The sequence below is a fragment of the Spermophilus citellus genome (genome assembly GCF_964194105.1).
Source record: "Spermophilus citellus genome assembly, chromosome: 10".
NCBI lineage: Eukaryota > Metazoa > Chordata > Mammalia > Rodentia > Sciuridae > Spermophilus > Spermophilus citellus.
This window is the reverse complement of record NC_138197.1, coordinates 28,670,737-28,695,056: the sequence shown is the minus strand read 5'-3', so window position 1 is coordinate 28,695,056 and position 24,320 is coordinate 28,670,737. Positions and strand designations below refer to the sequence as shown.

At 44.4% G+C, this 24,320-nt stretch overlaps 1 protein-coding gene across 1 annotated transcript in view; it reads left to right on the top strand.

Annotated features, from left to right (window-relative positions):
• Positions 1-24,320, top strand: part of CRACR2A (calcium release activated channel regulator 2A) — a 215,298-nt gene that overhangs the window by 178,170 nt on the left and 12,808 nt on the right. Inside the window, exons 12-15 of the mRNA XM_081310360.1 lie at positions 1,678-2,011; positions 6,055-6,187; positions 9,366-9,447; positions 9,520-9,634. Of these exons, the coding sequence (XP_081166486.1) occupies positions 1,678-2,011; positions 6,055-6,187; positions 9,366-9,447; positions 9,520-9,634 (664 nt within the window). The remainder of the gene's footprint in view (positions 1-1,677; positions 2,012-6,054; positions 6,188-9,365; positions 9,448-9,519; positions 9,635-24,320) is intronic.

Here is a 24,320-nt window from a genome sequence, read left to right as displayed (position 1 = left end):
AAAAAAACTTGCACATTTGCTTACACATGCACACAAATATTCACACTGTGTGTAAATAAGCAGATGAAAATGGACAGGAATTCTAATTTGTTCTGCATCATACAACCAGTTAACAGGCTTGAGAGCATATATAGGAAGCATGTTGGAAAGAAGCCAGTTGGCTTTTACTTAAAAATATGATTTTATAAGGAAAAGTAAAGGTGTTTGAATTGCTACAGATCTCTTATTTTTCTATCAAGAATCCAAACCAATTCATCACTGTTGTGAGCAAGCACTGGATATTAATTTATCTTTCAGAATGCATTTTGGTGACATGTGCATTTTTGTTTTCTTTTCCTTCCCACTGTTTGTTCTTAGGAATAATAAATATGATAAGCTAGGGGGCAAAGTAAAGATGTTTCTCTATTCTGTATATCCTGTGTCTTTCACTTGCTTTCCTTCTTTGGCTATGTCACCTCATTACTTTATCCCTATTCCATTCTGTTTTCTAGTTCGTGTGTGTGTGTGTGTGTGTGTGTGTGTGTGTGTGTGTGTGTTTGTGTGTGTGTGTGTGTGTGTGAGAGAGAGAGAGAGAGAGAGAGAGAGAGAGAGAGAGAGAGAGAGATTGATTTGATTTTGGATATAAGATCCTGCCTGACAAATTTCCATCCCTTCTACGACAATTCTCAGCTTTACTTGTTCACACAGACCTGAAGGAACTCCCATGCTCAGGAGGATCCGTGAGACTTTTGCTCTCAAAACCTTACAAAGGGCTGGTGTGTGGCCCAGGGTAGAGCACTTACCTAGCCTGTGCAAGGCCCCAGATCCAGTCCTCAATACTGCAAAACAAATGAACAAACAAACAAAAATACTACTGAAAATATTCTGCCTTACAATGAAAGTGCATTTACTCCACATTCCAGTTGCCCAGTACCCCCCACCTCCTGCTGCTCGTCCTCACCATTAATGTTCAAATGCTTCTAGAAGCAAGTATGCACTTAGGTCCACTTACTCCTGGCTCTGATTTCTAGGGACACAGAAAGAGAAATGGAGAGAGGAAGGAAAGAGATGGACATGCCTTCTGACCCAGGGCCCCTTCTCAAGGGGCAGCTGCCTCTGAGCTGGTGGACACCTGCTGTGTGGGGTGTGGGGGGGTCCTCTCCAAACAAGCTGAGGAGGCTGTGTGAACCTGCCTGTTTTCTGTCCTTATCTCATCTGTGAGGCAAGGGTGGGGCCGAAGTGGGGGAGCCGGAGGAGTGGAAGCGCCTTACCTGTTGGCACACAGATAATAACAGCTGGTGCTGGAGCGGAACCTGGCAGCTGATTGTCAATCTGGGTGCTTTATTCTGAGTCTGGCACGCCTTTCTTCACTACCTTCTCCTTCAAAGGCCTCTCCCCACTTGTGAAAATGTGTTTATTTGTGTCACTTTTGCTTTGGTCTCCCACTGATCCAGCACTCCATGAGGACGGGCCGGTGTCCGCCCCGTCCTGCCTGGGTCTTAGCACCTGGGCACACTCTCCCCATCCGCAGCCTCAGGCCCTGAGTGGGAGTGTGTGGAAGGTACGAGCTGAAGAATGATGGCTCTGTTGTCTTCCTTTCCTTTCTGGAGTTCTCTTCTCCAAAGCAGGCCGCCTCAGCCTCGGTATTGTCAGGCTTTCTGACATTCTCCCACGTGTCTTTCTCCCCCATCCCAACAGCCAGTCAGAGGAGGAGGAAGATGTGTTTAGCCTGCAGAGAAGGAAGAGCTCCCTGGGCCTGAGTGGATATCCTCTTACAGAAGAAGACTCAGGGACCTGGGAGACAGGGGCTGGGGGTCCACCCCGCAGGGCCCTCCGCAGAATCATCTCCATTGAGGAAGACCCCCTGCCCCAGCTCCTGGGTGGTGGCTTTGAGCAGCCACTGAGCAAATGTCCAGAGGAGGAGGAAGCCTCTGAACAGGCAGGAGGAAGACAAATCCGGCAGGCCACGCCTTTGGAACTCACCCCCACATCTCCCAGAGGACAACCTGTGGGCAAAGAAGCCCTCTATAAGGTAAGGGCGCAGCACAACTCAATTTGTAGACCTCACTCCTATGATCTGTCCCTGGCCTTTGAGCCCAGGAGCCCCGTGGGGCTCTCAGAAGGTCACTTGTAGTAGGTCCTGTGATTCACCACATTTGTGTCTTACAAATGCCACCTTCCCCTGCTTAGTTGAATGTCATGGGGAGAGACCCAGGAGTCCTGACACATTTCCTTTATAACTGCTATTTGCCTCATTCTCCATCCTTTTCTCTTTCTTCTGATTCAGATCTGAAACATTTATTGAGCACCTACTTAAGCTACACCTTCTGCTGGACTCTTAGCATACAACATCAGAGAGTGCAAATGGAAAAGTAAATAAAGCAACAACAATAATCCCATCAGATATGTTCAAAGTTGCACAGTTTGTAACTGCTCTTGAGTTACAATCCCTGCATTAGAAAGTCTGTATACTGCATGGTGGTACACACCTATAATTCCAGCAGCTCAGGAGGCAGAGGCAGGAGGATCGCAAATTCAAAACTAGCCTCAGCCATTTAGCAAGGCCCTAAGCAACTTAGTGAGACCCTGTCTCTAAATAAAAATTTTTAAAGAGCTGAGGAAGTGGCTCAGTGGCTAAGTACCCCCTGAATTCAAAACCTGGTAACAACAAAAAAGTGTGCATACCATAATATTTCTCTTGGTTCTTAGGTTTTTAATCAGCTAATCACCGTTTATTCTCAAATGTCTGGCCTGCGCATCCCTTCAGTGTGACCCCACCCACCTCCCATTCCCCACCAGGTTGCCTGCTAAATTCCACAGGGAGAAAGGAGACCATGTGAAAAGTCTTCTTCTGGCTCGTGGTAATGATATCCTTCTCCTCCTTTGTGACCTAAACCTCAAAATAAACTGCTCAGGTCCTCATTCTTTGCTTGACCCTCTGAAACAGCTTCAGAAATGTCATAGCAATGTGCAAGAGGCCGTTACCACTGAACTTCTTGACACTGGTGGCCATTTGGGGTCTGGGGTTCATGCCTACATCTCACTCCTTTGAAGGTCTTATTACAAGGAAAAAGTGGGCAGCTGGGTAGCACCCACTGGTGGAGCCCCTTCCTCCAACATGCCCGTCCACATCTCCGTGCATGCTCAGACCTGCATGTGCTTTTCAGTGGGCACAAGTGATGTTTTCAGTGCCTCTGGGTATCCTCCCAAAAGGTGAAGTGTCAAGAGGTCAGTAGGAAACAGGAGTAAAGAAAAAAGCTACACTTGCAAATCTGCTGAGGCATTATCTGATGCGGCCTATCAGAAATGCTTCGGGGCCCCTTAACAGATGGGAAAGTAGGAGCCCTAAGGGCTGAGGCCCCGCCCCTCTGCTGGGCTCTTAGCAGAAGGGAGGGTGCACTTTAACCGTCACATTCTCTTGTCTGTACTCTCCCTGTGAGTCCATGTTGCCATTTTGCTGGGAATAGAAACTGCAATGGAGAGGAAACATAATTTCTAGAAGCCACATGACTGTGTCAAAGAGGGGCTGCTCTTTGGAAGGCTGATGTGAGGCAGGCTCTGCTATACAGAACTGGGGAGGCATAAAATGGTACCCAATAGAAATGAAGAGTTTAAAAAATATATCTTTAGAACCAGCACTTCTAGAAATTTTTTTTTCCAAAGGAAATAACTAAAATTGGGTAAAGATTTAAGTCAAGAATGTGTTATTTAAAATAACACATGGTAGTCAGGATTATACCCAGCAACTCAGGAGGCTGAAGCAGGAGGATCACAAGTTCAAGGCCAGCCTCAACAACTTGGTGAGGCCCTAAGCAACTTAGTGAGACCCTGTCTCAAAATTTTAAAAAGTGAGGATGTAGCTCAGTGGTAAAGCACCCTGGATTCAATTCCCAGTACCAAATAAATAAATAAATAAATAAATAAGCAAACAAATAGATAAATAAAATAGCATATGGCTGAAAAATCACCCAACCATCAATTATACTGTATTAATTTAATGGAATAGTATACAGTTGTTAAAAATCACATTTTTAAAAAAGCAACTAGAAGAAATACATATAATTTAATAATTATGACAAAAGAATGAAATTAGAGACAGGTGCAGTGTCACATGCCTGTAAGCCATCATCTTTGGAGGCTGAGACATAAGGATCACAAGTTCAAAGCCAGCCTCAGCAACTTATCGAGGCCCTAAGCAACTTAGCAAGAACCTGTCTCAAATTTTAAAAGGGCTGGGGATGAGGCTTAGTGGTTAGGTGGTTCAGTACCCCTGGGTTCAATCCCTGGTACCTATATATATATATATGTCGAAAGAAGATACAACTATATATCATTCGTGTAAGTATGTATACTTATATTTTATGTAAAAATATCTCAAATCTCCTTAAATAGGGTAGATGATGAAGGATTATTTTTTCCTTCCTACTTTTCTGTATTTCCTAATTTTAAAAATTAGTACATACTACTTTCATTTTGGGGAGTTCTTTTTTAAAAAGGCATATATGAGGGAAGATGAGCGCACCTCCCACCCCCAGCCGAGGTTTCCTTTGTCTCAGCCTGCAGCCCAGTTCACTGTTACCTGCAGGTGGATTGTCCCTCAGAGGGGACAGCAGGCCCAATGCCCGAATGTGAGCAGTGGGTGGCTGCTCTTCTGAGGTAAGCCCTGCCTGAAGCTGAACCTCTTTGTGTTTGTTTGTGGGCCTGCAAAAGAAAGTCCTCTTCCCAGGGGAAAGGGATGGAAACCACAGAGTTAAGGGTCAGGCAGTGCCTTGGGCACCAGGACAGCCTCCTCCTTCCTGTGCTCCCCATTCTCCACCTGTGTCTGTGCCTGGGGGTAAACAGATGGTTGTACTACATTTTAATCTCAAACAAATGATAATTAGAGGCACAGGGACAAGATGCTGGGGAGAACCAGCGCCCTTGTGCTTTGCATGAATAAATAAAGTGGGGCAGGGAGCATTATTTTTGAGTGTGGGTTGTTGTTGTTTCTTTTAACTTTTAGTTTACATTCCTGTAGTTGACCTTGAGTTTCTTCCTAAGTACTGCATGAAATAGATTTCTCCTCCAAAGGTTGTTAGTGGTTTTTCTCTAAAACTCAAGCGCTGCTAATATCCGCTGCTGCTCCTCCATTATAGTATTTGCTCAATGAGAGCAGCTAACTCCCCCCAAAATCCACTTTTAAATCGATTCCAAAGAGCTCCTCCTTTGGCCAGGCAGGGCTGAGCTGGGCTGCAGGCAAGGCTCAGGAGAGCAAGCTGTGCTTTGGAAGGAAGAACCGACCCCTCAGCAGAAGGGAACCCGTGCAGGAAAGCCACCCACTCTTTATACCACCTCCTAACGCACTTGGTGTCCAAGAGCAAATCTGTCCCATTTCTGTCTTTTAATGTCTCAGATTGATAGGCAGGTTGGTTCCCAGCTCTGTCCCTCTGTGGATCAGGGAGAAGCAGCACTGTTACTGGCTGCCTCTGGGAACATCATGGGACTTCCCAACTTACTGAGTGGAGGCCATCATTACTGGAGGAAGATGTCACACAGAAGACACAAGAGCCAGATGCAGGGAGGCAAGAGTGTCCTCTTTCCATCCAGACTTTCAAGGACAGGGCAAATGCGGATATCTCTGTACCCTGACTGAAGAATAGGCCTCTTCTCTCCATCTCTCGTTCCCCTGCCAACGCCCCAGTGTGTTCTTCCCCACACAGAGGCTTCCTGGCTCCTCCTCAGGCCCTGCTCTCTGAACGCTTGGCTCCTCCGCTATGCTCTCAGAACTCTTGGAGCATTGTGCTTTAATAGTTGGCTTCCATGCCTGCCTCCTCCTGGGCACCTCAGCCAGGGCCTGCCTCCTCCTGGGTCACAGCAGGTGGGCTTCCGTTGGTTGGTGGCTATTTCTCTTCCCTCTACTGATGCTAGAAGGAGCTTCCATGCCACACCCGGGCCCTAACTGCATTCTGGGTCTGAAGTGGCGGCCCTGGCGCTCTCTTCTGTGGAGCCCAGCAGAGACAGGTGAAGGGCGAGTCCTGGCCGCAGCAGGGGCTAGGAAGGTGCCCAGGAGGTGACCAGACTGTCTGCCCTCAGCAGGAGGAAAGCTCTCCCTCGACCCCAGACCGGCTCTTCAAGATTGTGTTTGTGGGCAACTCAGCGGTGGGGAAGACATCCTTCCTCAGGCGGTTCTGTGAAGAACGGTTCTCCCCAGGCATGGCGGCCACTGTCGGTGAGTTCTGTCCCAGAGAGGGATTAGGAGCCCACAGGAGGGGCCATGGGACTGGCTGGTAGGGACCCTAGTGTCTGCTGTGTTCGATGGTGGCCTAGAGGGGCTGGGTCATTGCTGGCCACTGAGCTCATTTGCGTGTGACGGAAGCCCTGAATGCTCCATAAACTAGCCCTGGGTTTCTGGGATGAAGGTGGGCAAAGATGGATTTGGGGCCCTTTTATTGTGTGAGCTCCCAACCACCTTGCGCAGCTCCTTCCCCCTTGTCAGCAGGACCCAGAATCTTCATGCTCCCCCAGGACTGACCAGGGCTTCTCCAGGGACTCACGCCTGGCCACCACACCCCTCTGCCTTTGAGAAGGGACTGGTACTTCCTTGCCTTGCCCCTTCAAGTGCACACAAGTGTGTGTGTGTGTGTGTGTGTACACAGATGTGTCACAGTGTTCTGCTTACCAATTGAATTTTACCTGTCCTACATCCCAGTCCTGCTGGGTGACAGCTGGAATTAATTGTGGAAGCTCATTAGGCTTAGCATTAATGGATGATCATGGCTGGATGTATTCCCACTCTTGGATAATATTTTACTTAAATAGAGGCTATTAATTGCTTCACCCTAAGTTGCACATTACATTGGAATACGTGGCAAGACCCAAGGGCATATTGACCTTTTAGCTTCCACCAAGTCGAATCACTCAACAAAAGATAAATACATTGAAGGGCTACCATGTACTATTTAACTCGATGGAGAAACCAACTGTACTTAATGTATTTAGATGATTTGAGTATTGACCAAGGACTGTTATGTTCATCATCTCAGTCTATCTTCCTAACACCCTTAGGACAGGTATTGTTATTAGCACAATAGTCAGATCAGGAGACTGAGGCCCTGAGAGGTTAAGAGGCTTGAACACACTTCTTTCAGTTGGTTAATACTAATCCCTAATTCCCCCAACACACAATCTATCCCATTCCACAGGGCCCCCAATAACATCGAGTTGTATGCACTGGTGCTCTGTGGGTGATAGGGACCCTTCTCTGCCTTGGGAGCAAGGAGAGGTTGGTGCAAGCAGGAGAGGCTGTGGAGGTTCAGTGAGACATCACAAGTCCTGTGTCCTCCTCCAGCTCTGCCACTGACCAACTATGTAACCTTAGAGGACATGATCCCTCTTTGGGCTTCAGTTTTCTGTCATCTGTAAGCTGAGTGATTATTTCCAGGTGGTGAGGCAGGAATCAATGACCGTGGGGAGGATGCGCCTCCTCTGGAGATCACTCCAGGCAGTGGGCCCAAGTCATGGCTCCAGCACAGATGGGAGGCAGGGGCATGGACAGCCTCAGACCCTTAAAGGCCTGCTTCCACCCCTCCCAGCACTCTATCTCTCGTGTCAACAAGATCAGGTTCCATTTACATTTTCAACCTATGGCCCTGAGATGGAAGGCCCTGAAAAAGAGAAAATCAGACTAATTTGCACTTCCCAAGAGACCAATTATGGAAACACATACAATTTAGGAAGTGGGAAAAAAATCAAAGTTTCCAAATCAGGAATGCCCTTCATCACCCTGCTCAAAACACACGGGGCTGCTGCTCATGTTGGTTTCCCTGCCATACAACATCCCTTTCCCTGTGCCAGTGTCTGTGAGCAGATGTCACACCAGCCACTTGAAGTGTTCCTTTAGGGAGATGTAGTAGTCACACATCCCCTAAGGCCAAAGCAGTCCAACTCTAGAACGGGGCTCTGGACAGTCACCTGTCAAGGGCAGCAGCCACAGCTCCACCCAGTAACAAGGACCAGACTCTTCTTTCACACTCCATCCTCAGAGGGTCTTGTTGATTTCCTGGTCTCCCACACCCTTCTAAGAATATGGTGTACTGGACTCTTGGTTTGTGTGTAAGTGAGTTCTAAAATACAGCACGTGACTCAAGTTATCCTACCTACCCCACCTTAGGAGCCAGCCTATTCCTTCAAGAGCAGCTGCCTTGGCCTGTGAATGTCTTAGAGATATTAAATGATGGGTTTGTAGAATGCTGGAGCTGGAACAAACCCTATAGGTAGTCTGTTCATATCCTGTCCTGTTGTACCAGAGAAAACTGAAGTCCACAATCAGGCCGAATATTAGAAACGAAAGCTCGCTAGTACCCAGGACTCCAAGCTGGTTCTCGACCTGCCTGCTTTAAATCACACTCCAGAGCCCAAGGTATTTCTCCTTGAAGCATTTCCTGACAGAATGCCCTTTGTCCTATCTTGGCATCAGTCTGATTTCTATCCCACTCCACCTCCTTCCAGAGAAATCCCTGGAGCATCCCCACCTTGGGCTTTTCTCCATGAAAACATGGTGGCATTTGTGAACATTCTTAGGTGTGGTTAAGAGAGAGGACTGCCTAATATTAAAGAGCCTTATTGAGGTCCTTATATCCAAGGGCTGATGTCAGATACAAAATGCATGTCACTCTCTGAGGTAGAGGACCCCAGGGGGCATCACACCCCTGGAGAGAAGATTGTCAATGGCCAATGATGGATTAGCATTCTAAACTACCTCAAGGGCAAATGTAGCCCTTCACTCCTCCTGCTTCCTCCCTTCCTTCTTCCTCCTCTTCCCCACACATCTTTGAACCCACTGATGGAAATCTTAAAGTATGATCCAAACTCTCAGGGTGTTTGAATTTTATTAGGGAAACTTTGAAAGGATTTTATCTAAAAGAAGAAAGAGAGAAGAGAAGGGAGGATGGAAGAAAGAAAGGAGGAAAGAAGGGGAGGAAAGGAGGGAAGGAGAGAGAGAATAAGTTGGGGGACCTTCTTTCCTCCTCTGTCATTTTCCCAATGAAGAAGTAAATTCATGAATACTAACAATTGCCTGTGCATTGACGTGTTAATTTTATAATTATGGTCTGCATCCCCTAAAGACCTTGAAGATTACATTACAATGAGGAGCTTGTAGTTGGAAGAGGTAAAGTGACTGGACCAAGGTTCCACAGCAGAAAGAGCAGAGACAGGACCAGAACTCAGTCCCCTCACCACCCAGTCAGTCCTGTGCTCTAGGCATTTTCCCACACTGCTTCCCAGAAACTGCAGGGGCAGGTCATCAGCCCGGACCTGACATGATATCACCCTGGCATCATTTCCTGAGGTGGAAGTGAGGATGCCTCTGACGCAGGGCAGCCCTGACTGGCCTGTTCCACCCACAGGCATTGATTATCGCGTGAAGACAGTGAATGTGGACGACTCCCAGGTGGCCCTGCAGCTGTGGGACACAGCAGGGCAAGAGAGGTGAGGAGCTGCCTCTGGAGGCCTGGGCTGCAGGGAAGGCTGTGCACCCTGACCCCTGGCCTCCTGTGGCAGGTATCGCTGCATCACCCAGCAGTTCTTCCGGAAGGTGGACGGCGTCATCATCATGTACGATCTCACGGTCAAGCAGTCGTTCCTGTCGGTCCGGCAGTGGCTGAGCAGCGTGGAGGTAACGATGGCCACCTCCTAGGGACCCTCCTACTTGCCATTACTTCTTCTTTCTTCCCTGCCCACTCCCTCCTGGCCCTCTGTGCTTTCACATCCCGATTCGGAATTCACCTGCCCAGGAACAAACCGTGTCAGGCAATTCCTCACCTGGTCATCCAGGTTCCCAGGGCCACACTAGTGAGTCAGAAGCCAACAAGGCAGACACAGTTCCCACTCTCAGGGAGAGAGGGACACGAGAAATACTGATTATACCAGTGCTCCAGTTTGACTGTTCCCACCAAAACTCATGGTGAAATTTACCCCTATTGTGAGTCCAGACAACTGTGTACCGAGTACAGGGACTTACTTAACCCACCTGTGGTTTTAGAAGTGGGACTGTTGGGTTACAAGAGGTCCTAAGGTTGCTGCCCTAATCCATTGGGACTGTGGCTTTATAAGAAGTAGAGAAGAAACCTGAGCAAGGGTGCCTGTCTCACCATGTGTCCCTTGTGGGGCCTTGGGACCTATCAGTGACCTCCCAGACATAGGAACTGTGTTCCTTGCATTCTGGATTACCTGATGTTGAGTTTCCCAGCCTTCAGAGCCATAAGCTAGATAAGCTTTATTCTTTACAAATGCCTCAGTCTGTGGTGTTCAGTTACCGCAACACAGACACAGAGTGAGACAACCAGTGATCGCGTCCTTACAATTGCTGGGCGCTAGAGTAAGGGGGATTTTTCTGGTGGAGGGGCACAGAAGAAGGTTCCCCTGAGGAATCAGTGTTTCAGTTGAGTCACAGATGAATTCTTCCCTTATTCTTTTTTTAATGAAATTTATTTTTTTATTGGTTCTTTTTAGTTACACATGACAGTATAATGTGTTTTGACATATCATCCATACATGAAGTATAACTTCCATTCTTGTGCTTGTATATGATGTGGATTCACTGGTGGTGTGTTCATATATGAATGTAGGAAAGTTATGTCTGATTCATTCTAGAGTCTTTCTTCCCTCTTTCACCATCTCTCTCCCACCCCCTGAGTCTTTATGGCTCTATGGGGTCCAGCTACACCCCGTCCAAGAGCCATTCCATTCAGTGTTCAGGGGCCTCTGTCACCACCCTTCCCACAGAGGAGCATGATCAATGGCATAAGGGTTCCAAGCTTCCCCCACAGCCAGAGACCTGCTAGGGCTCTGAAGCCACTGTGTTCCTTGCATTCTGGATTACCTGCAAGATCTACCTTCTTGATTCATAGTGGCTATATATTGCCTTGTAAGTGTAAAGCACTTCCTGTTCAATGGCAGGTTCTTCCTATAATTCTTCCAGGAATGTTCTCAAGGCCAAGGGTGGTGTGGATACACCACTTATCACTTTCACAAATTACTCAGGTAGCATGTACTAATCACTCCAGTAACAGGATCCATCATTTGTTCGTGCATTTGTCAAAACACCACCAAGTCCTTCTCTATGGACCAAGAATTAAAGCAGTAAATAAAAGAGGCAGAGCTCCTGCCCTCATGAGGGTGTGTTCAGCCTCCTGCTCCAAGCTCATGAGGCCTGAGTAGCCCTGTCACATACTTGTCACTGTGGTAAAACGCATGCTCCCCATCTGAATCCCCTGCCAGACCCTGTGCCTCCTGAAAACTGGAGCTGCATGATTGTAACCGGGTGCTTGGTGTGGGGCCCCAAGTAATTGGGGGAAGAATGAATGGATAGATGCTCTTTTGTCGTAAAGGTGCGACAATGGACTTACTGATTTCTTCATTCTTTTTGCACTGAGATCTATTATTTCTCTCTGTTTTTTTGTGTGATTTTGAAGGGCTGAGCCACTCTCTTCTGCTATTAATCTGCACCCTTCCCATTACCAAGAAAAAAAAGGAACAGAATGGAAGCCAGATTCAAGGGTTTCTCAGAAATTTTCTTAATGCAAACCAGTTCTCAAACAATGACTGTGCATAAAACATAAATGAGGAGCCGGGCATGGTGGCACACACCTATAATCCTAGCAGCTCAGGAGGCTGAAGCAGGAGGATTGAGAGTTCAGAGCCAGCCTCAGCAACTTTGTGAGGGCCTAGGCAACTCAGCAAGACCTGTCTCTAAATAAAATATTTTAAAAAGGGCTGGGGATGTGGCTCAGTTGTAAAGCGCCCCTGGGTTCAATCCCTGGTACTCCCCCCCCACCCCACAAAAAAACATAAACACAAATGAGAAAATGTAAGTTCTGAAATATAGTGGATCATCTATACTCCAAGCTAATAATGGCCTATAGACAATCGATTCCTTTTTCTCCTCCTCTTTCTCTTCATTGTTGTGGGCGGCACCAGGAGAACCATCAGGAGCTATCTAACCCAGCAGTCTTCAGACTTGTGTTCTCAGAGCCCTGGAGTCAGACTGATATTCCCTGGAATGTCAGTGGTCACAGTTCTGGTCCCCTCATCTCCCTTTCTCAGTCAGCTCTGCTCAGTTTCTTTTAGCTTTGTATACTTACTGGAAGTCTAGGTATAGTTTTATCAGACAAAAGTGTTTCCCTTTGAAAATCACCAATTTAGTTCAATCTGGTATACCTGTCTCATTCCAGAATGAGAGAAAGCCATCTGTTCTTTTTCCAGAGGCATTTAATTCTGCCCTAATATCTGTGATCTATACTAGAATGCTCAGAGACAGTCCAGGATTAATAAGAGTGGATGGACACACATTTATGGAACTGTGATCTCTGCCATCATTAAGGGTATAGTTTCCAGGGATCTTGAGAACTGGGATCTAGGGAGAGAAGGAACAGCAGGTTGAATTCAGTGGTGGAGGTAGAGGTGAAGAAATCTCGGAAGGCCATCTTTGCAGCTTGGGGCTCCATCATTGTCCAGACAACTGTGTACTGAGCACAGGGTGTTTAGTGATTCCTTGGTGGGAAGGGGCTGACAGCGCCATCAGCACACGCCTGGTAAGATGTCCCACAGAAGCCTTGGAGCAACCCTGGGCTTCAATGCCAGGATGAGGTGATAAATCCATACTTGGATAACTCAGGATTATCTAACTGTGCTTAATTTGTAGTCAGAGTTTTTCATTTAAAAACTTTTTAGCAGGAAGTATAATTAAACTCTAAACCATGATTCGAACTCCAGATAAACATCAGGATCACCTTTAGACTTTTAAACAATGCTGATCCTAAGAACTTCTTTTCCAAACAGATGATCCAGGGCCTGAAAATTTATATATGTATGTGTATATACATACATACAGTTCCCCTGGTGGTTCTGATTCTCAGTCATCCCAGCCCAAACAAGTGCTTTTCAAACTCCCCTATACCTGGGGCTCTTGCTAAATTGCAGGCTATGTCAGTAAAACTAGACTGGGGGCTGAGATCTTATATTCCTATAAAAATTCCACGAAGGACAATGCTGCAAGTCCATGGACGACTCTTTGAGTAACAATGCTCTGAATCCTTTTCAAAGACATTTGTGACCCCTCACCAAGAATTTGCTGAACGTAAACTGCGTGCCCAGCATTCACTTGGCATTCCAGAGATTTCCATATGATAGACCAGGAAATGCATTCAGTTCAGTGGCACAGGGTTTCAGCAGCAAGCACAGGAGGCTGTGTCAAGTGGCAGAGTGTGTGTTGAAGGTGTGAAACTGAGGCATCATAATGCAATTATTCTCCTGATTCTTGAAAAGTTAAGTCATTCTGCCTTGGCAACCAGCAATCAGAGATGTCAGGTGATAGATTAAAACTTGACACCTAATTTGATCTAAGGAGAACTGAAAATAATAAGTACTTTATATTTGTGGAGCACCTTATTTTTCCAAAGAGCTCCAAGCACTTTACTAACTCCCTCGCCTGGGGAAGGAGGATGGAGGGGGAGCGTTAATAACAGTCTTCATGGTTCTCAAGCCTTATTATTAACTGAATGGTGGCCAGCTGTTCGCAGTGCCCCTTCCTCCCTCAACCTGAAAAGCAATACCAGAAAAGAGGCCTTAAATTTCCATACATGCCATAGATGGGCAGCAAGAGTTTGTGTGGGGTAGGAACAGATGCTTCGGGGGAGGCAATGGGAAAGGAAGTTCTTACCATCCCAGCTCAGCCACTTCCTGGCCATGAAACTCTGGTCAGTCATTCAGTGGAGAGTAGATCAATGATCTGAAATGTTCCCACTGACCCCAGATTCTACAGTAGATGGCACTGGACTCTTTTAAGGAGGCCAGGATAGAGTGGGAGTATGTATGAATGAGAGGACCCTTAATCCTTTCTGCTAAAGGGAATCAAAATCCTCATGCAAGAAAATACCTACAGTGTTAGTCTATTTTTCATTACTATGACAAAATATCTGAGGAAAGCTACTCATAAAGAAGTTTACTTAGTTCACAGTGCAGAAGGATCAAGGGAATGTCACCTGCACTGACTTAGCTCTGGTGAGGACCCTCTTGGCCACATCACATCATGGCAGATCACATCGTGGCAGGAGCAAGTGTGGGAGGAATAAATTATATCACCAAACAGGAAGCCAAAAAGAAGAGGAGGGGTCAGGCGTACTGTCTTTATGACAACCTTCTCAGGAGAACTAAGCAAGATCCCACAAGAACTACCTTCATCTTTTCCAAGGACACAGCCTCAGTGACCTTATGTCCTCCCACTGGTCCCCACCTCTCAAAGGTCCCACCTCCCAACATCATACTGAGAACCACGACACCTTCCTTTCTGGATGAGGTGGGAGGCTTCTGCTCTCAGGACTGTTCACCACACCCCTCCCAGTATTCACTCCACCTGGGCAGCTTCCCCTTGCCTTCAGACCCTCTGAGAAGAGGCTAAGCTGGACCCAGCAACACTCTGCCAATTCTCCAGTGCACCTTGTAGGAAGTCAAAGCAGACAGTCACTCGTGCCAGCTCTGTATTCCCAACCCACCCCCAGCCCTTCTCATCTCCATTGGTAAAGCTAGTCTAACCATTCCAATTTGGAGAAGACACTTCTTAGGCCCTAGGTGCTCCATATTAAGACCCTGGGACAAACTAGACCTCTGAAGACCTTGAGACCTATTTCAGGTACAGAAAGTCAACTTGGGCATAGGTCTGTATGAGCTGATATTTCCTCTCAAATCCATATTTTTGATCTCCAATGTCTATAGTCCTAGGATGTTAAACTTCTTGTTTAGATCCCCCCACACACACACTTTTTTTTTTTTTTTTGGTCATTCTGATAGCACTATTTTAACAGTGGTCCACTTTATGCTTTGAATTAGCCCTTGCTGCTCTGATACTGTGACTTGTTTTTAAAATGCACATATTTCTTTCTCTTCTTCTCTCCCTGCTCCTCCCTAATGTCTCCCCCTCTCTAATCTCAGGGGAAACAGTATTACCTTTCTTTTTTTTGATATATTTTTTATTTGTTCTAATTATTTATATATGATAGTAGAATGCATTTTGACACATCATATATAAATAGAGTATAACTTCTCATTCTTCTGGTTGTACATGATGTAGAGTTACACAGGTCATGTAATCATATATGTGTGGGGGGTAATAGAGACAGGATTACCTTTCTTCCCCATCCTAGACAGAATTATCTGTCCTTGAGCACACACCCACCACAGGAACAAGTAATTCAGACTTTGTGGGTGGCACCAGAAGGTCTTAGAAATGACTGTCTCCCAAATTAATGAGTGAATTACAACTCCAACAAAGAACACATGGAATGTAGCCTTTGAACCACTTCTTTAAAAGCCTCCTGTTCCTGCTGATGGGCAGAATCACAGCCTCTGGGACAGGAGTCCCTGTGTTTCTCCTTTGCTTGCAAAGCAATAAACCTTCTTTTCCTTTTTCTCAAAACTGTATCCTCATTATTGGATTGGCATCCAGACAAGGACCAACCTTTCGGTAACACTATAGTGTTAGGACTGTAAGTCAAGGAAGTAGAATATGACTGGAATTGGTAAACCAGATATGCCGCAGTCTTGGCTGGGCACAGAATCACGAGCCAATCAAGCAGGAACAAAACTTTATTTTGAAAAAGCCGCTAACACTCTCAGCGCCAGCAAGTCAAAAACCGGTCCTCCCACGAGGGTGTCCGACCGGAACCGCGCGCCGACCGGAACCCCCCCGTCTCCTCCCACCTCCTCCGGAATTCCCTCCTACTATCCTTCCCCAACCAATGGGAACTCTCCAGCAGTCCCGTAAAGTCCCGTAACTTGAGTCCGGTAGCAGGCCAAGGTGAACAGCGGGAGTCCAGTTTGCATATGAATGTAAATTTTAACATAATCATCTCAGTGGCTAGCTGGCGTCACTTTACAACCAAAGGTGCCATACATCGTATATATGCTTGTGGCTCCTAGCATCTGCCCCCTTCTGTTTAATTAAGCAACAAGCAATGTGGCTAGGGACCGTGCCTGGTAGGTTGTCCAATTTAACATATGGTTCTTACCCGTCATGGGAGAACTGACCTTTAGGCGTCAGCTTCCTGTCTTAGGTTGAATCCACTGTAATCAGAGCAACCCGTCGCTGACTACCGGTCCAGCATTCAGCCATGCTTGTGGATAGGCCTATGCACCAGTGGGGGGGTGAGGTTCTTGCCTCACCTCTGTTGGCCCCCAAATTTAGCCTTGGTGCCAGTGGGGGGGTGAGGTTCTTTGCCTCACCTCTGTTGGCCCCCAAATTTAGACCATCACTAGTAGAAGGGAGGAGGATACAGAAATGCCACGACACCAAGCCAATTGACGGCTCCTTTGGAAAAATTGCGTCACTGGTGACACCATCAGCAAAGATATGCCAGTATTACCACAATAAACATGGGGTGAGCTGGCAAGGAAATTGCATCACTGGTGACACCATCAGCAAAAATATGCCAGCAGTACCACAATTCGGTGCACCAGATGATATTTCACAATGTATGCAACTGATATATAGTCCAGGCAAGTTCTGCAAGCAGTTCAAATTGGAGGAGTCTATCAATATGTCCATATCCTCCCAAAGTAAATCAAGTCCTTGATAGCATTACTTGTTGAGTTATATTCATTGATGCATCAGTTTATACAGTTTACTGTGATAGCTATCATAGAAGCTGTAGTTTGGTTTTATCTCAGTCTTCACTGGAATTGGGATGGAGATGGAAATTCTGGCAATGATGGTAAAGAGACATTATCCTGAACAGAATTATTAAATATAATAAAAAGAAAAGGTGAAAGTAAACAAACAGATCTGTTAAACTCCTTTAAAAACAATCCTTAACAGCCGTTTACCAAATTTAAATTAGTAAACAAACAGATCTGTTAACCATCTTTAACAACAATCATAAACAGCTGTTCACCTAATTTAAATTAAACCATATAAATCACGTGAATAAAGAAAAAATTCGGATCCATTTTTTCATGAGCGCTCCTCATATAAGAAATATGGACATACACACATACAGACATACAACACAAAACAGAAGTGTGCACACAACATACAACACATAAGACAATAGTAAATAAAGGCCTTGTAACTATACTTAGGTGAAATCTCCATTGCAATGTTTAAAAACTCCACAGTCAAAAAAAATAAATAAATAAATAAATAAATAAATAAATAAATAAAAAATAAAACACAGTCAAAAAATAAAACTGATCAGAAAAACATTAACCTAGGTTTGTATGAGCTCAAAAATAAAATAGAACTTTATGATGTGGAAAAATGCAATAATAAAATAGATACTGAAAAAAAAAACCTTGGTTAATCACTGTCGCAGATGTAAGAATAGCCAAGCTGGAGCTCTGGATGTCAGCTGTTATGGATTTGAGTCAAATCATCTTCTTTTTCTGTAGAAATTGTTTTAGTTAATCTCTCTGGAATCCAAATCGGTTGCTGTTCATCCTGTGGGAAAACACAGACAGCGCCCCGATTCCAGACTATCACTGGATCCGGGCCTTTCCATTGTCCTGTTAGAATATCTTTCCAAAGTACCTTAGGCTTATGTACATTTTTGGGGTACAAATGTCTTTCCGCAGCACTAAGTCCCGATGAATCTAAATTTAAAAAGTTTAGAGTAAAAAGGGTTATTTTAAGTTTATCTTTGGGGGATATATACCCCTTTCCAATTCCCTCCTTTTGTTTTAATAAGTACATTTTAATAGTTTGATGAGCTCTTTCAACTATGCCTTGTCCTTGTGGATTGTATGGAATTCCTGTTATGTGAGTAATACCAAATGATGAGCAAAATTGTTTAAAAGAGGAGGAAGTATAACCAGGACCGTTGTCCGTTTTTAACTGTTTTGGAACGCCCACAGTGGCAAAATTTTGTAAGCAATGAGCTATAACATCTTTAGTTTTTTCTCCGGCATGAAGGGAGCCCATCAAAAATCCGGAAGAGGTATCAACTGTAACATGTAAATATTTTAATTTTCCAAATTCTGGCAAGTGTGTGACGTCCATCTGCCAAATATGGTTAGGTATTAGTCCTCTAGGATTGACTCCAAGATTAACTTGTGGTAAAAATGTCACACAATTTTGACATTGTTTTATTATATGTCTGGCCTGTTCTTTAGTTATTTTAAAACGCTTTTGTAAAGTATTAGCATTGACATGGAACCTTTTATGAAAATTTATAGCTTCTTCTATTGTGGAGAAAATATGTATGTCATGTGTAGATTTATCTGCTAGTTCATTGCCCATACTAAGGGCTCCAGGCAATCCTGTATGTGCCCTGATATGACCTATGAAGAATGGATCTTTTCGGTCCCAGATTAGACTTTGTATAGCGGAAAACAAAGAGAAAACAGTAGAGGAAGGGGAAATCCTACCAGCATCTTCAAGGGAATTAATAGCATTAACTACATACTGACTATCAGAAAATAAATTAAATACAGAATCTTTAAACATCATAAAAGCTTGTAATACTGCATTAAGCTCTACCTTTTGAGCTGATTGTTTGGGTACTAAAAATGTAAAAGTTTGATCAGGAGTAACTACTGCTGCTGTACCATTGTTTGACCCATCAGTGAATATATTTGGAGCATTTATGATAGGGGTTTTTCTTGTCATTTTTGGAAAAACTACAGGATGCTTAGACCAAAAAGACAACAAAGGATTAGATGGTAAGTGATTATCAAATGAAACACTAGTTTTACACAGGATTATTGCCCAAGTATTTAACTCATTAGCTAACTCATCAATTTGATCCATAGTATATGGAGTAATAATTTTATTGGGAGAAATCCCAAACACTCCCTTAGCTGCTTTTATTCCTTTGAGTATTAATTGTCCTACAGCCTCAGGATATCTAGTAAGAATAGTGTTAGGGGAATAAGATAAATGTATCCACAATAATGGACCTTCTTGCCAAAATACTCCTGTAGGAATATTTTTTGTTGGTAGTACAATAAATAATAAAGGCAAACTTATATCAATTCTATCCAAATGCATATTTTCCATATATGTTTCAATGATTTTTAATACTTTTCTTGCTTCAGGCGTTAACATGCGGGGTGAATTTGGATCTGATGGACCTTTTAGAATATCAAATAAAGGTCCTAACTCTCCTGTTGGTATGCCTAGATAAGGCCTTATCCAATTTATGTCTCCCAATAACTTTTGAAAGTCATTAAGTGATTTGAGTTGATCTACTCGTATTTGAATTTTTGGTGGACGGACCATGGTTGAGGATAATAGAACTCCTAAATAATTAATTGGAAGATTTAATTGTACTTTATCTATTGCTATCTCTAGATTATAATTTTTCAATAAATTTGTAAGTGTGGCATAACATTCTAGTAATGTGTTTTTATCTTTATGTGCCAGTAACACATCATCCATATAGTGAAATATTTGTAGTTCAGGATTTTGGTTTCTAAGTGGCTGGATTGCTTTATTAACATAAATTTGACACATAGTTGGGCTGTTAGCCATCCCTTGAGGGAGTACTTTCCATTCATATCTCTGATCAGGACCTTCATGATTCAGTGCAGGGATAGTAAATGCAAAATGTGGACTATCCTCGGGATGAATTGGAATTGAAAAGAAACAATCTTTAATATCTATAACTAAAACATGCCAGGTTTTTGGTAAAGCAGACAATTGAGGAATCCCTGATTGAGCAGGTCCCATAATAACCATCTCATTATTAATGGCTCTTAAATCTTGTAATAATCTCCATTTACCAGATTTCTTTTTAATGACAAAAATGGGAGTATTATAGGGGGATACGGAAGGTTGTATATGTCCTTCCGCTAACTGTTGTCTGACCAAGTCATGGGCTACTTGTATCTTTTCTTTAGTCAAGGGCCACTGAGGAACCCACACTGGTCTTTCTGATTTCCAAGTAATTTTGATTGTCTCAGTGGCCCTTTCTGAAAACCCAATTCATGTCTATTTATTTCTTGATCTATTTGAATAGGTGCTGTCATACCTTGTTCTTGTTCTCTTAATCTTTTTTCTTTCCTAAAGCCTTGTTTAGCCCTAGTAGTGGGCGCGTTAGGATTGATGTTATTTGTTAATGTCAATCCTAATTGATCTAGGACATCTCGTCCCCATAAATTTACAGGAAGATGATCCAATACATAGGGCTGTATAGTTCCTTCACATCCTTCAGGATCCCTCCAATCTAATACCATAGCACTTCTATGGGGATTTGTTGCCACTCCTAGGCCTCGAAGCGTTTGAGTGGCTTGTTGTAATGGCCAATGTTTTGGCCATTCTTGACGAGATATGATGCTGAGGTCAGCTCCTGTGTCCAGCAGCCCATTAAAGTCATGTCCTTGAATTTTTAATTTTAGCATTGGGCGAGAATCTAAATTTAAAGACAGCATAGCCCAATCTACACCTGTGGAACCTAATCCCTTGGAACCTCTTTCTACATTACAACTGGAAAATTTATCATGCAGGCTGGGTATTATTAATAACTGTGCTATTCTATCTCCTGGTGAAATTACTGATATACCTCTTGGAGAACTAGCTATAATTTTTATTTCACCTTCATAATCGGGATCAATTACCCCAGGACTTATCATAAGTCCTTTTAGTGTAGAAGAACTGCGTCCCAATAATAAGCCTACTGTTCCCTGGGGAAGAGGTCCTTTTACTCCTGTGGGAATGATTTGAATTCCCATCTCTGGGGTTAGTACTGCTCTGGCAGAGGCGCAGATGTCCAGCCCTGCGCTCCCTCTAGTTTGTCTGATGAGGGATTTAATGGATAATGCGTCCTGGGCACTACCTTGATGGGGCTGTTGGGTTCCTCCATTGCCCCATATATTTGTGGTTTGGGGCCCCGGGGCATTGGGCCCTCTAGTCCGTTTTTTGGCAATGGAGCTTGATACCTTTCTCCACGATATCGTGGGTAAACACTTGGTCCTTGTCCGTTTTTTGATAACGGAATACCCTCTATGGTGGTTTGAGAACGGCATTCATTAGCCCAATGTCTCCCTCTACGGCATCGTGGGCAAATACCTGGTATTCTATTCCTTTGATATCCAGCTTTGTTAAACCCTCCTCTTATGGGGCAACTCCTTTTAAAATGTCCTGTTTGATTACAATTATAGCATGTTCTTGGCCTGGCATCTAAAGCCTGTTGTACTGCTGCTAAGACTTGCCCCTGTTCATTAATGTCTCTACATAATTTAATATATGTGTTTAAATCCTCATGTCTCCATGGTCTAATGACCTCTCTGCAGCAACGATTTGCTTGGTCATAAGCCAGTTGTTTTATAAATGGCATTACCTGTTCTGTATTTCCAAATATCCTAGAGGCTGACTGAATAAGTCTATCTACAAATTCAGCATAAGGTTCATTAGTTCCTTGTATTACCTTAGATAATTGACCTTGTAAGTCTCCATGCCCCTGTAAAGTTTTCCATGCCCTAACTGCATCTACAGCAATTTGTGCGTACACACCAGGGTCATATTCAATTTGTTGTCTTTGACCCTCATAAGGTCCCTTCCCCAAAAGCATGTCCATATTTCTTTGAGGGTACCCAGCTTCTGCATTTCGCCTAGCTGTCTCCATGCAAAATTCCTCATTGGCAACCTTCCATAACAAATATTGTCCTCCGTTTAGCACAGATCGACACATGTTAGCCCAATCTGCTGGTGTCATGTCCAAGTTGGTAACAGATTCAACCATGCTTATTGTGAAGGGAGCTTGCGGCCCATAGGTCGTTACAGCCTCCTTTAATTGCTTTATTGTTTTGAAATCTAAAGCACGGTGAATTCGTTGCCCTCCTGCCTGCTCAAGTACAGGGCATGCTAATCTTTGGGGTCCTGCCTCAGAATTCCGTCCATCAACTACGGGAGTTGAGGGCCGCTCAGCGGTAGATGGAGCTGTTGGCTGAGTTACGCCCTCTGGTGATAGAACGGAGTTGGTAGCAACCTCCTGTTGTAATTCTCCACCTGATGGCTGCTTGTCCTCTAAGCTTGCTTTCTTTAAATTCTCCTCTGTCTGACTAGCTTGAGAGACCTTCTCTTTTGCTTGACCTAGCGTTTTTTCTACCATAGTCTGGACCTCTAACAATTTACTTAACAGTTTTTCGGTTTGTTTTTTATTGGATTCTAATCTACTATAACCTAACCCAATAAGGTAGGATAAAACAAAGCCGAAGCAGAATGAAACAAAGACGGAGCAGACAATGGTTGTATCAATTTTCTCTTTCTCAGGGCTGAATAACTTCAAACCTTGAGCCAACCATTTTTTCCAGTTCGCCTGAGAAAATTCTAGGGCTAGGGAGCTCGAAATGAAAACAAAATAAATCAAAACAAGAACACATTGTTTTCTGAGAAGGTCATCCATCCTGTCGCCTTCCCTCAGGGGCGAGCAATTTACTCACCTCTAAGCTTCAGGCGTTCCCCGTACGGGCCACCAAATGCCGCAGTCTTGGCTGGGCACAGAATCACGAGCCAATCAAGCAGGAACAAAACTTTATTTTGAAAAAGCCGCTAACACTCTCAGCGCCAGCAAGTCAAAAACCGGTCCTCCCACGAGGGTGTCCGACCGGAACCGCGCGCCGACCGGAACCCCCCCGTCTCCTCCCACCTCCTCCGGAATTCCCTCCTACTATCCTTCCCCAACCAATGGGAACTCTCCAGCAGTCCCGTAAAGTCCCGTAACTTGAGTCCGGTAGCAGGCCAAGGTGAACAGCGGGAGTCCAGTTTGCATATGAATGTAAATTTTAACATAATCATCTCAGTGGCTAGCTGGCGTCACTTTACAACCAAAGGTGCCATACATCGTATATATGCTTGTGGCTCCTAGCACAGATAGACCTTTATCTCTGAGTTGGAAGAAAACTTGGGGATTAACACAAACAAAAAACTTGGAGATCAATACATTTTTTAAAATATAGGTGAGAAAAAAATCAAAATCTAAAGAAAGGAAACGACTTGTCCAAAGGCACCCACAGCTTGTCAGTAGCACAGCCAGAACTAGAATCTAGGCCCTGCCACTGCACTGTGCTTCTCTCTGGTCACATGGTCCATGGATGAAATCTGCTGCTGAGAAATAAGTGTTCATTTCTTTTTCAGTCCTTCTTGAGTTCTTCGGCTCCAGGGGCTCTGGCCCACTTCCTTCTCCTTTCCTGGGCTGCAAGCTAAATCTCATTCTCTTGATCTTTGTCCTTGGTGACAATGTATAGCATGGAGCAAAAATAGCAGTTTGATTTTTTTTCCCACGTTCCAAGTTGAGCTTGAAGTGCTGGCAGTTTAAAACGAACTACACAAATAAATCTTGTTTTGACTCATAGTCCAGGGGGGTGGATAAATATGGAAACCCCCAAGATATAATTTTGCAGTCATTTTTTTCTTAGCATAACAGCATACTTTAATGTGCTGAGAAATCTTTTTGTTCTGGCTCCAGAGAAATAACAGCACCATCCTAGCTAAGTGCTTTTTCATGCCTCCCAGCAAACAGATATTAACACACACACACACACACACACACACACATACACACACACACACACACCCTACAACCACCAAATCCAGCAGCTGCACATCCTGAGCTGAATGCCAATCCTCTGCTCCACGTTGACAGCTCTTATTATTTAAAGTCAGAGATGGGTAATCTTTTGAATTTCAACATATCTATCTTCCCAAAAACTCAAATTCAGAGAAAGGCAGCTAAAATGATCGAAGGTGTAGAGAGGCTTCTCTGTCAGAAAGTCCTAGAACAGAAGCCACCTCTAGAACTCTATTTTATAGATAGAGATTAGACTCAGAGGAGAGGAAGCATCAGACAAGTCACAAATGGCAGAGCCCCAGTCTCCTGAGCGGAGGTTGTGTGTCTCTGGCTGAGAAGCTAAGCTTTCTCATTCTGGCCTGTCATGCCCCTGAGATCTTTACTAGCATCCATAATGGTATCAACAACAGAGCTCACGTGGACCTGAAACTTGTTCACCAAAGCCCCAGAGGCTTGAAGGAGGTACACTTTGGACCTTGAAAGGGAAGTGTGGGGCTGAAGGCAAAGTCAGTGGTGGAGTGCTTGCGTAGTATGCATAAAGCTCTGGGTTCTACCCTCAATGACAGTGGGGGGAAAAGGGGTGTTGGGTCATCTAATGGATAATTATGAACCTCGTTATACCAAGTGGTGGACAGGTTGAAAACCTAGTTAGGAAAAAGAAAGGTATTAAAGTATAGACATAGTTCAAGACCTTTGGACTTAAAGTTGAAGAGGGTCATGAGACACCCAGTCCTTCCCTATGCCTCTGGGTCAGAGACTAACCTCGGGCCCACGTGATGAGGACAGATTGCCTGTGATAACACA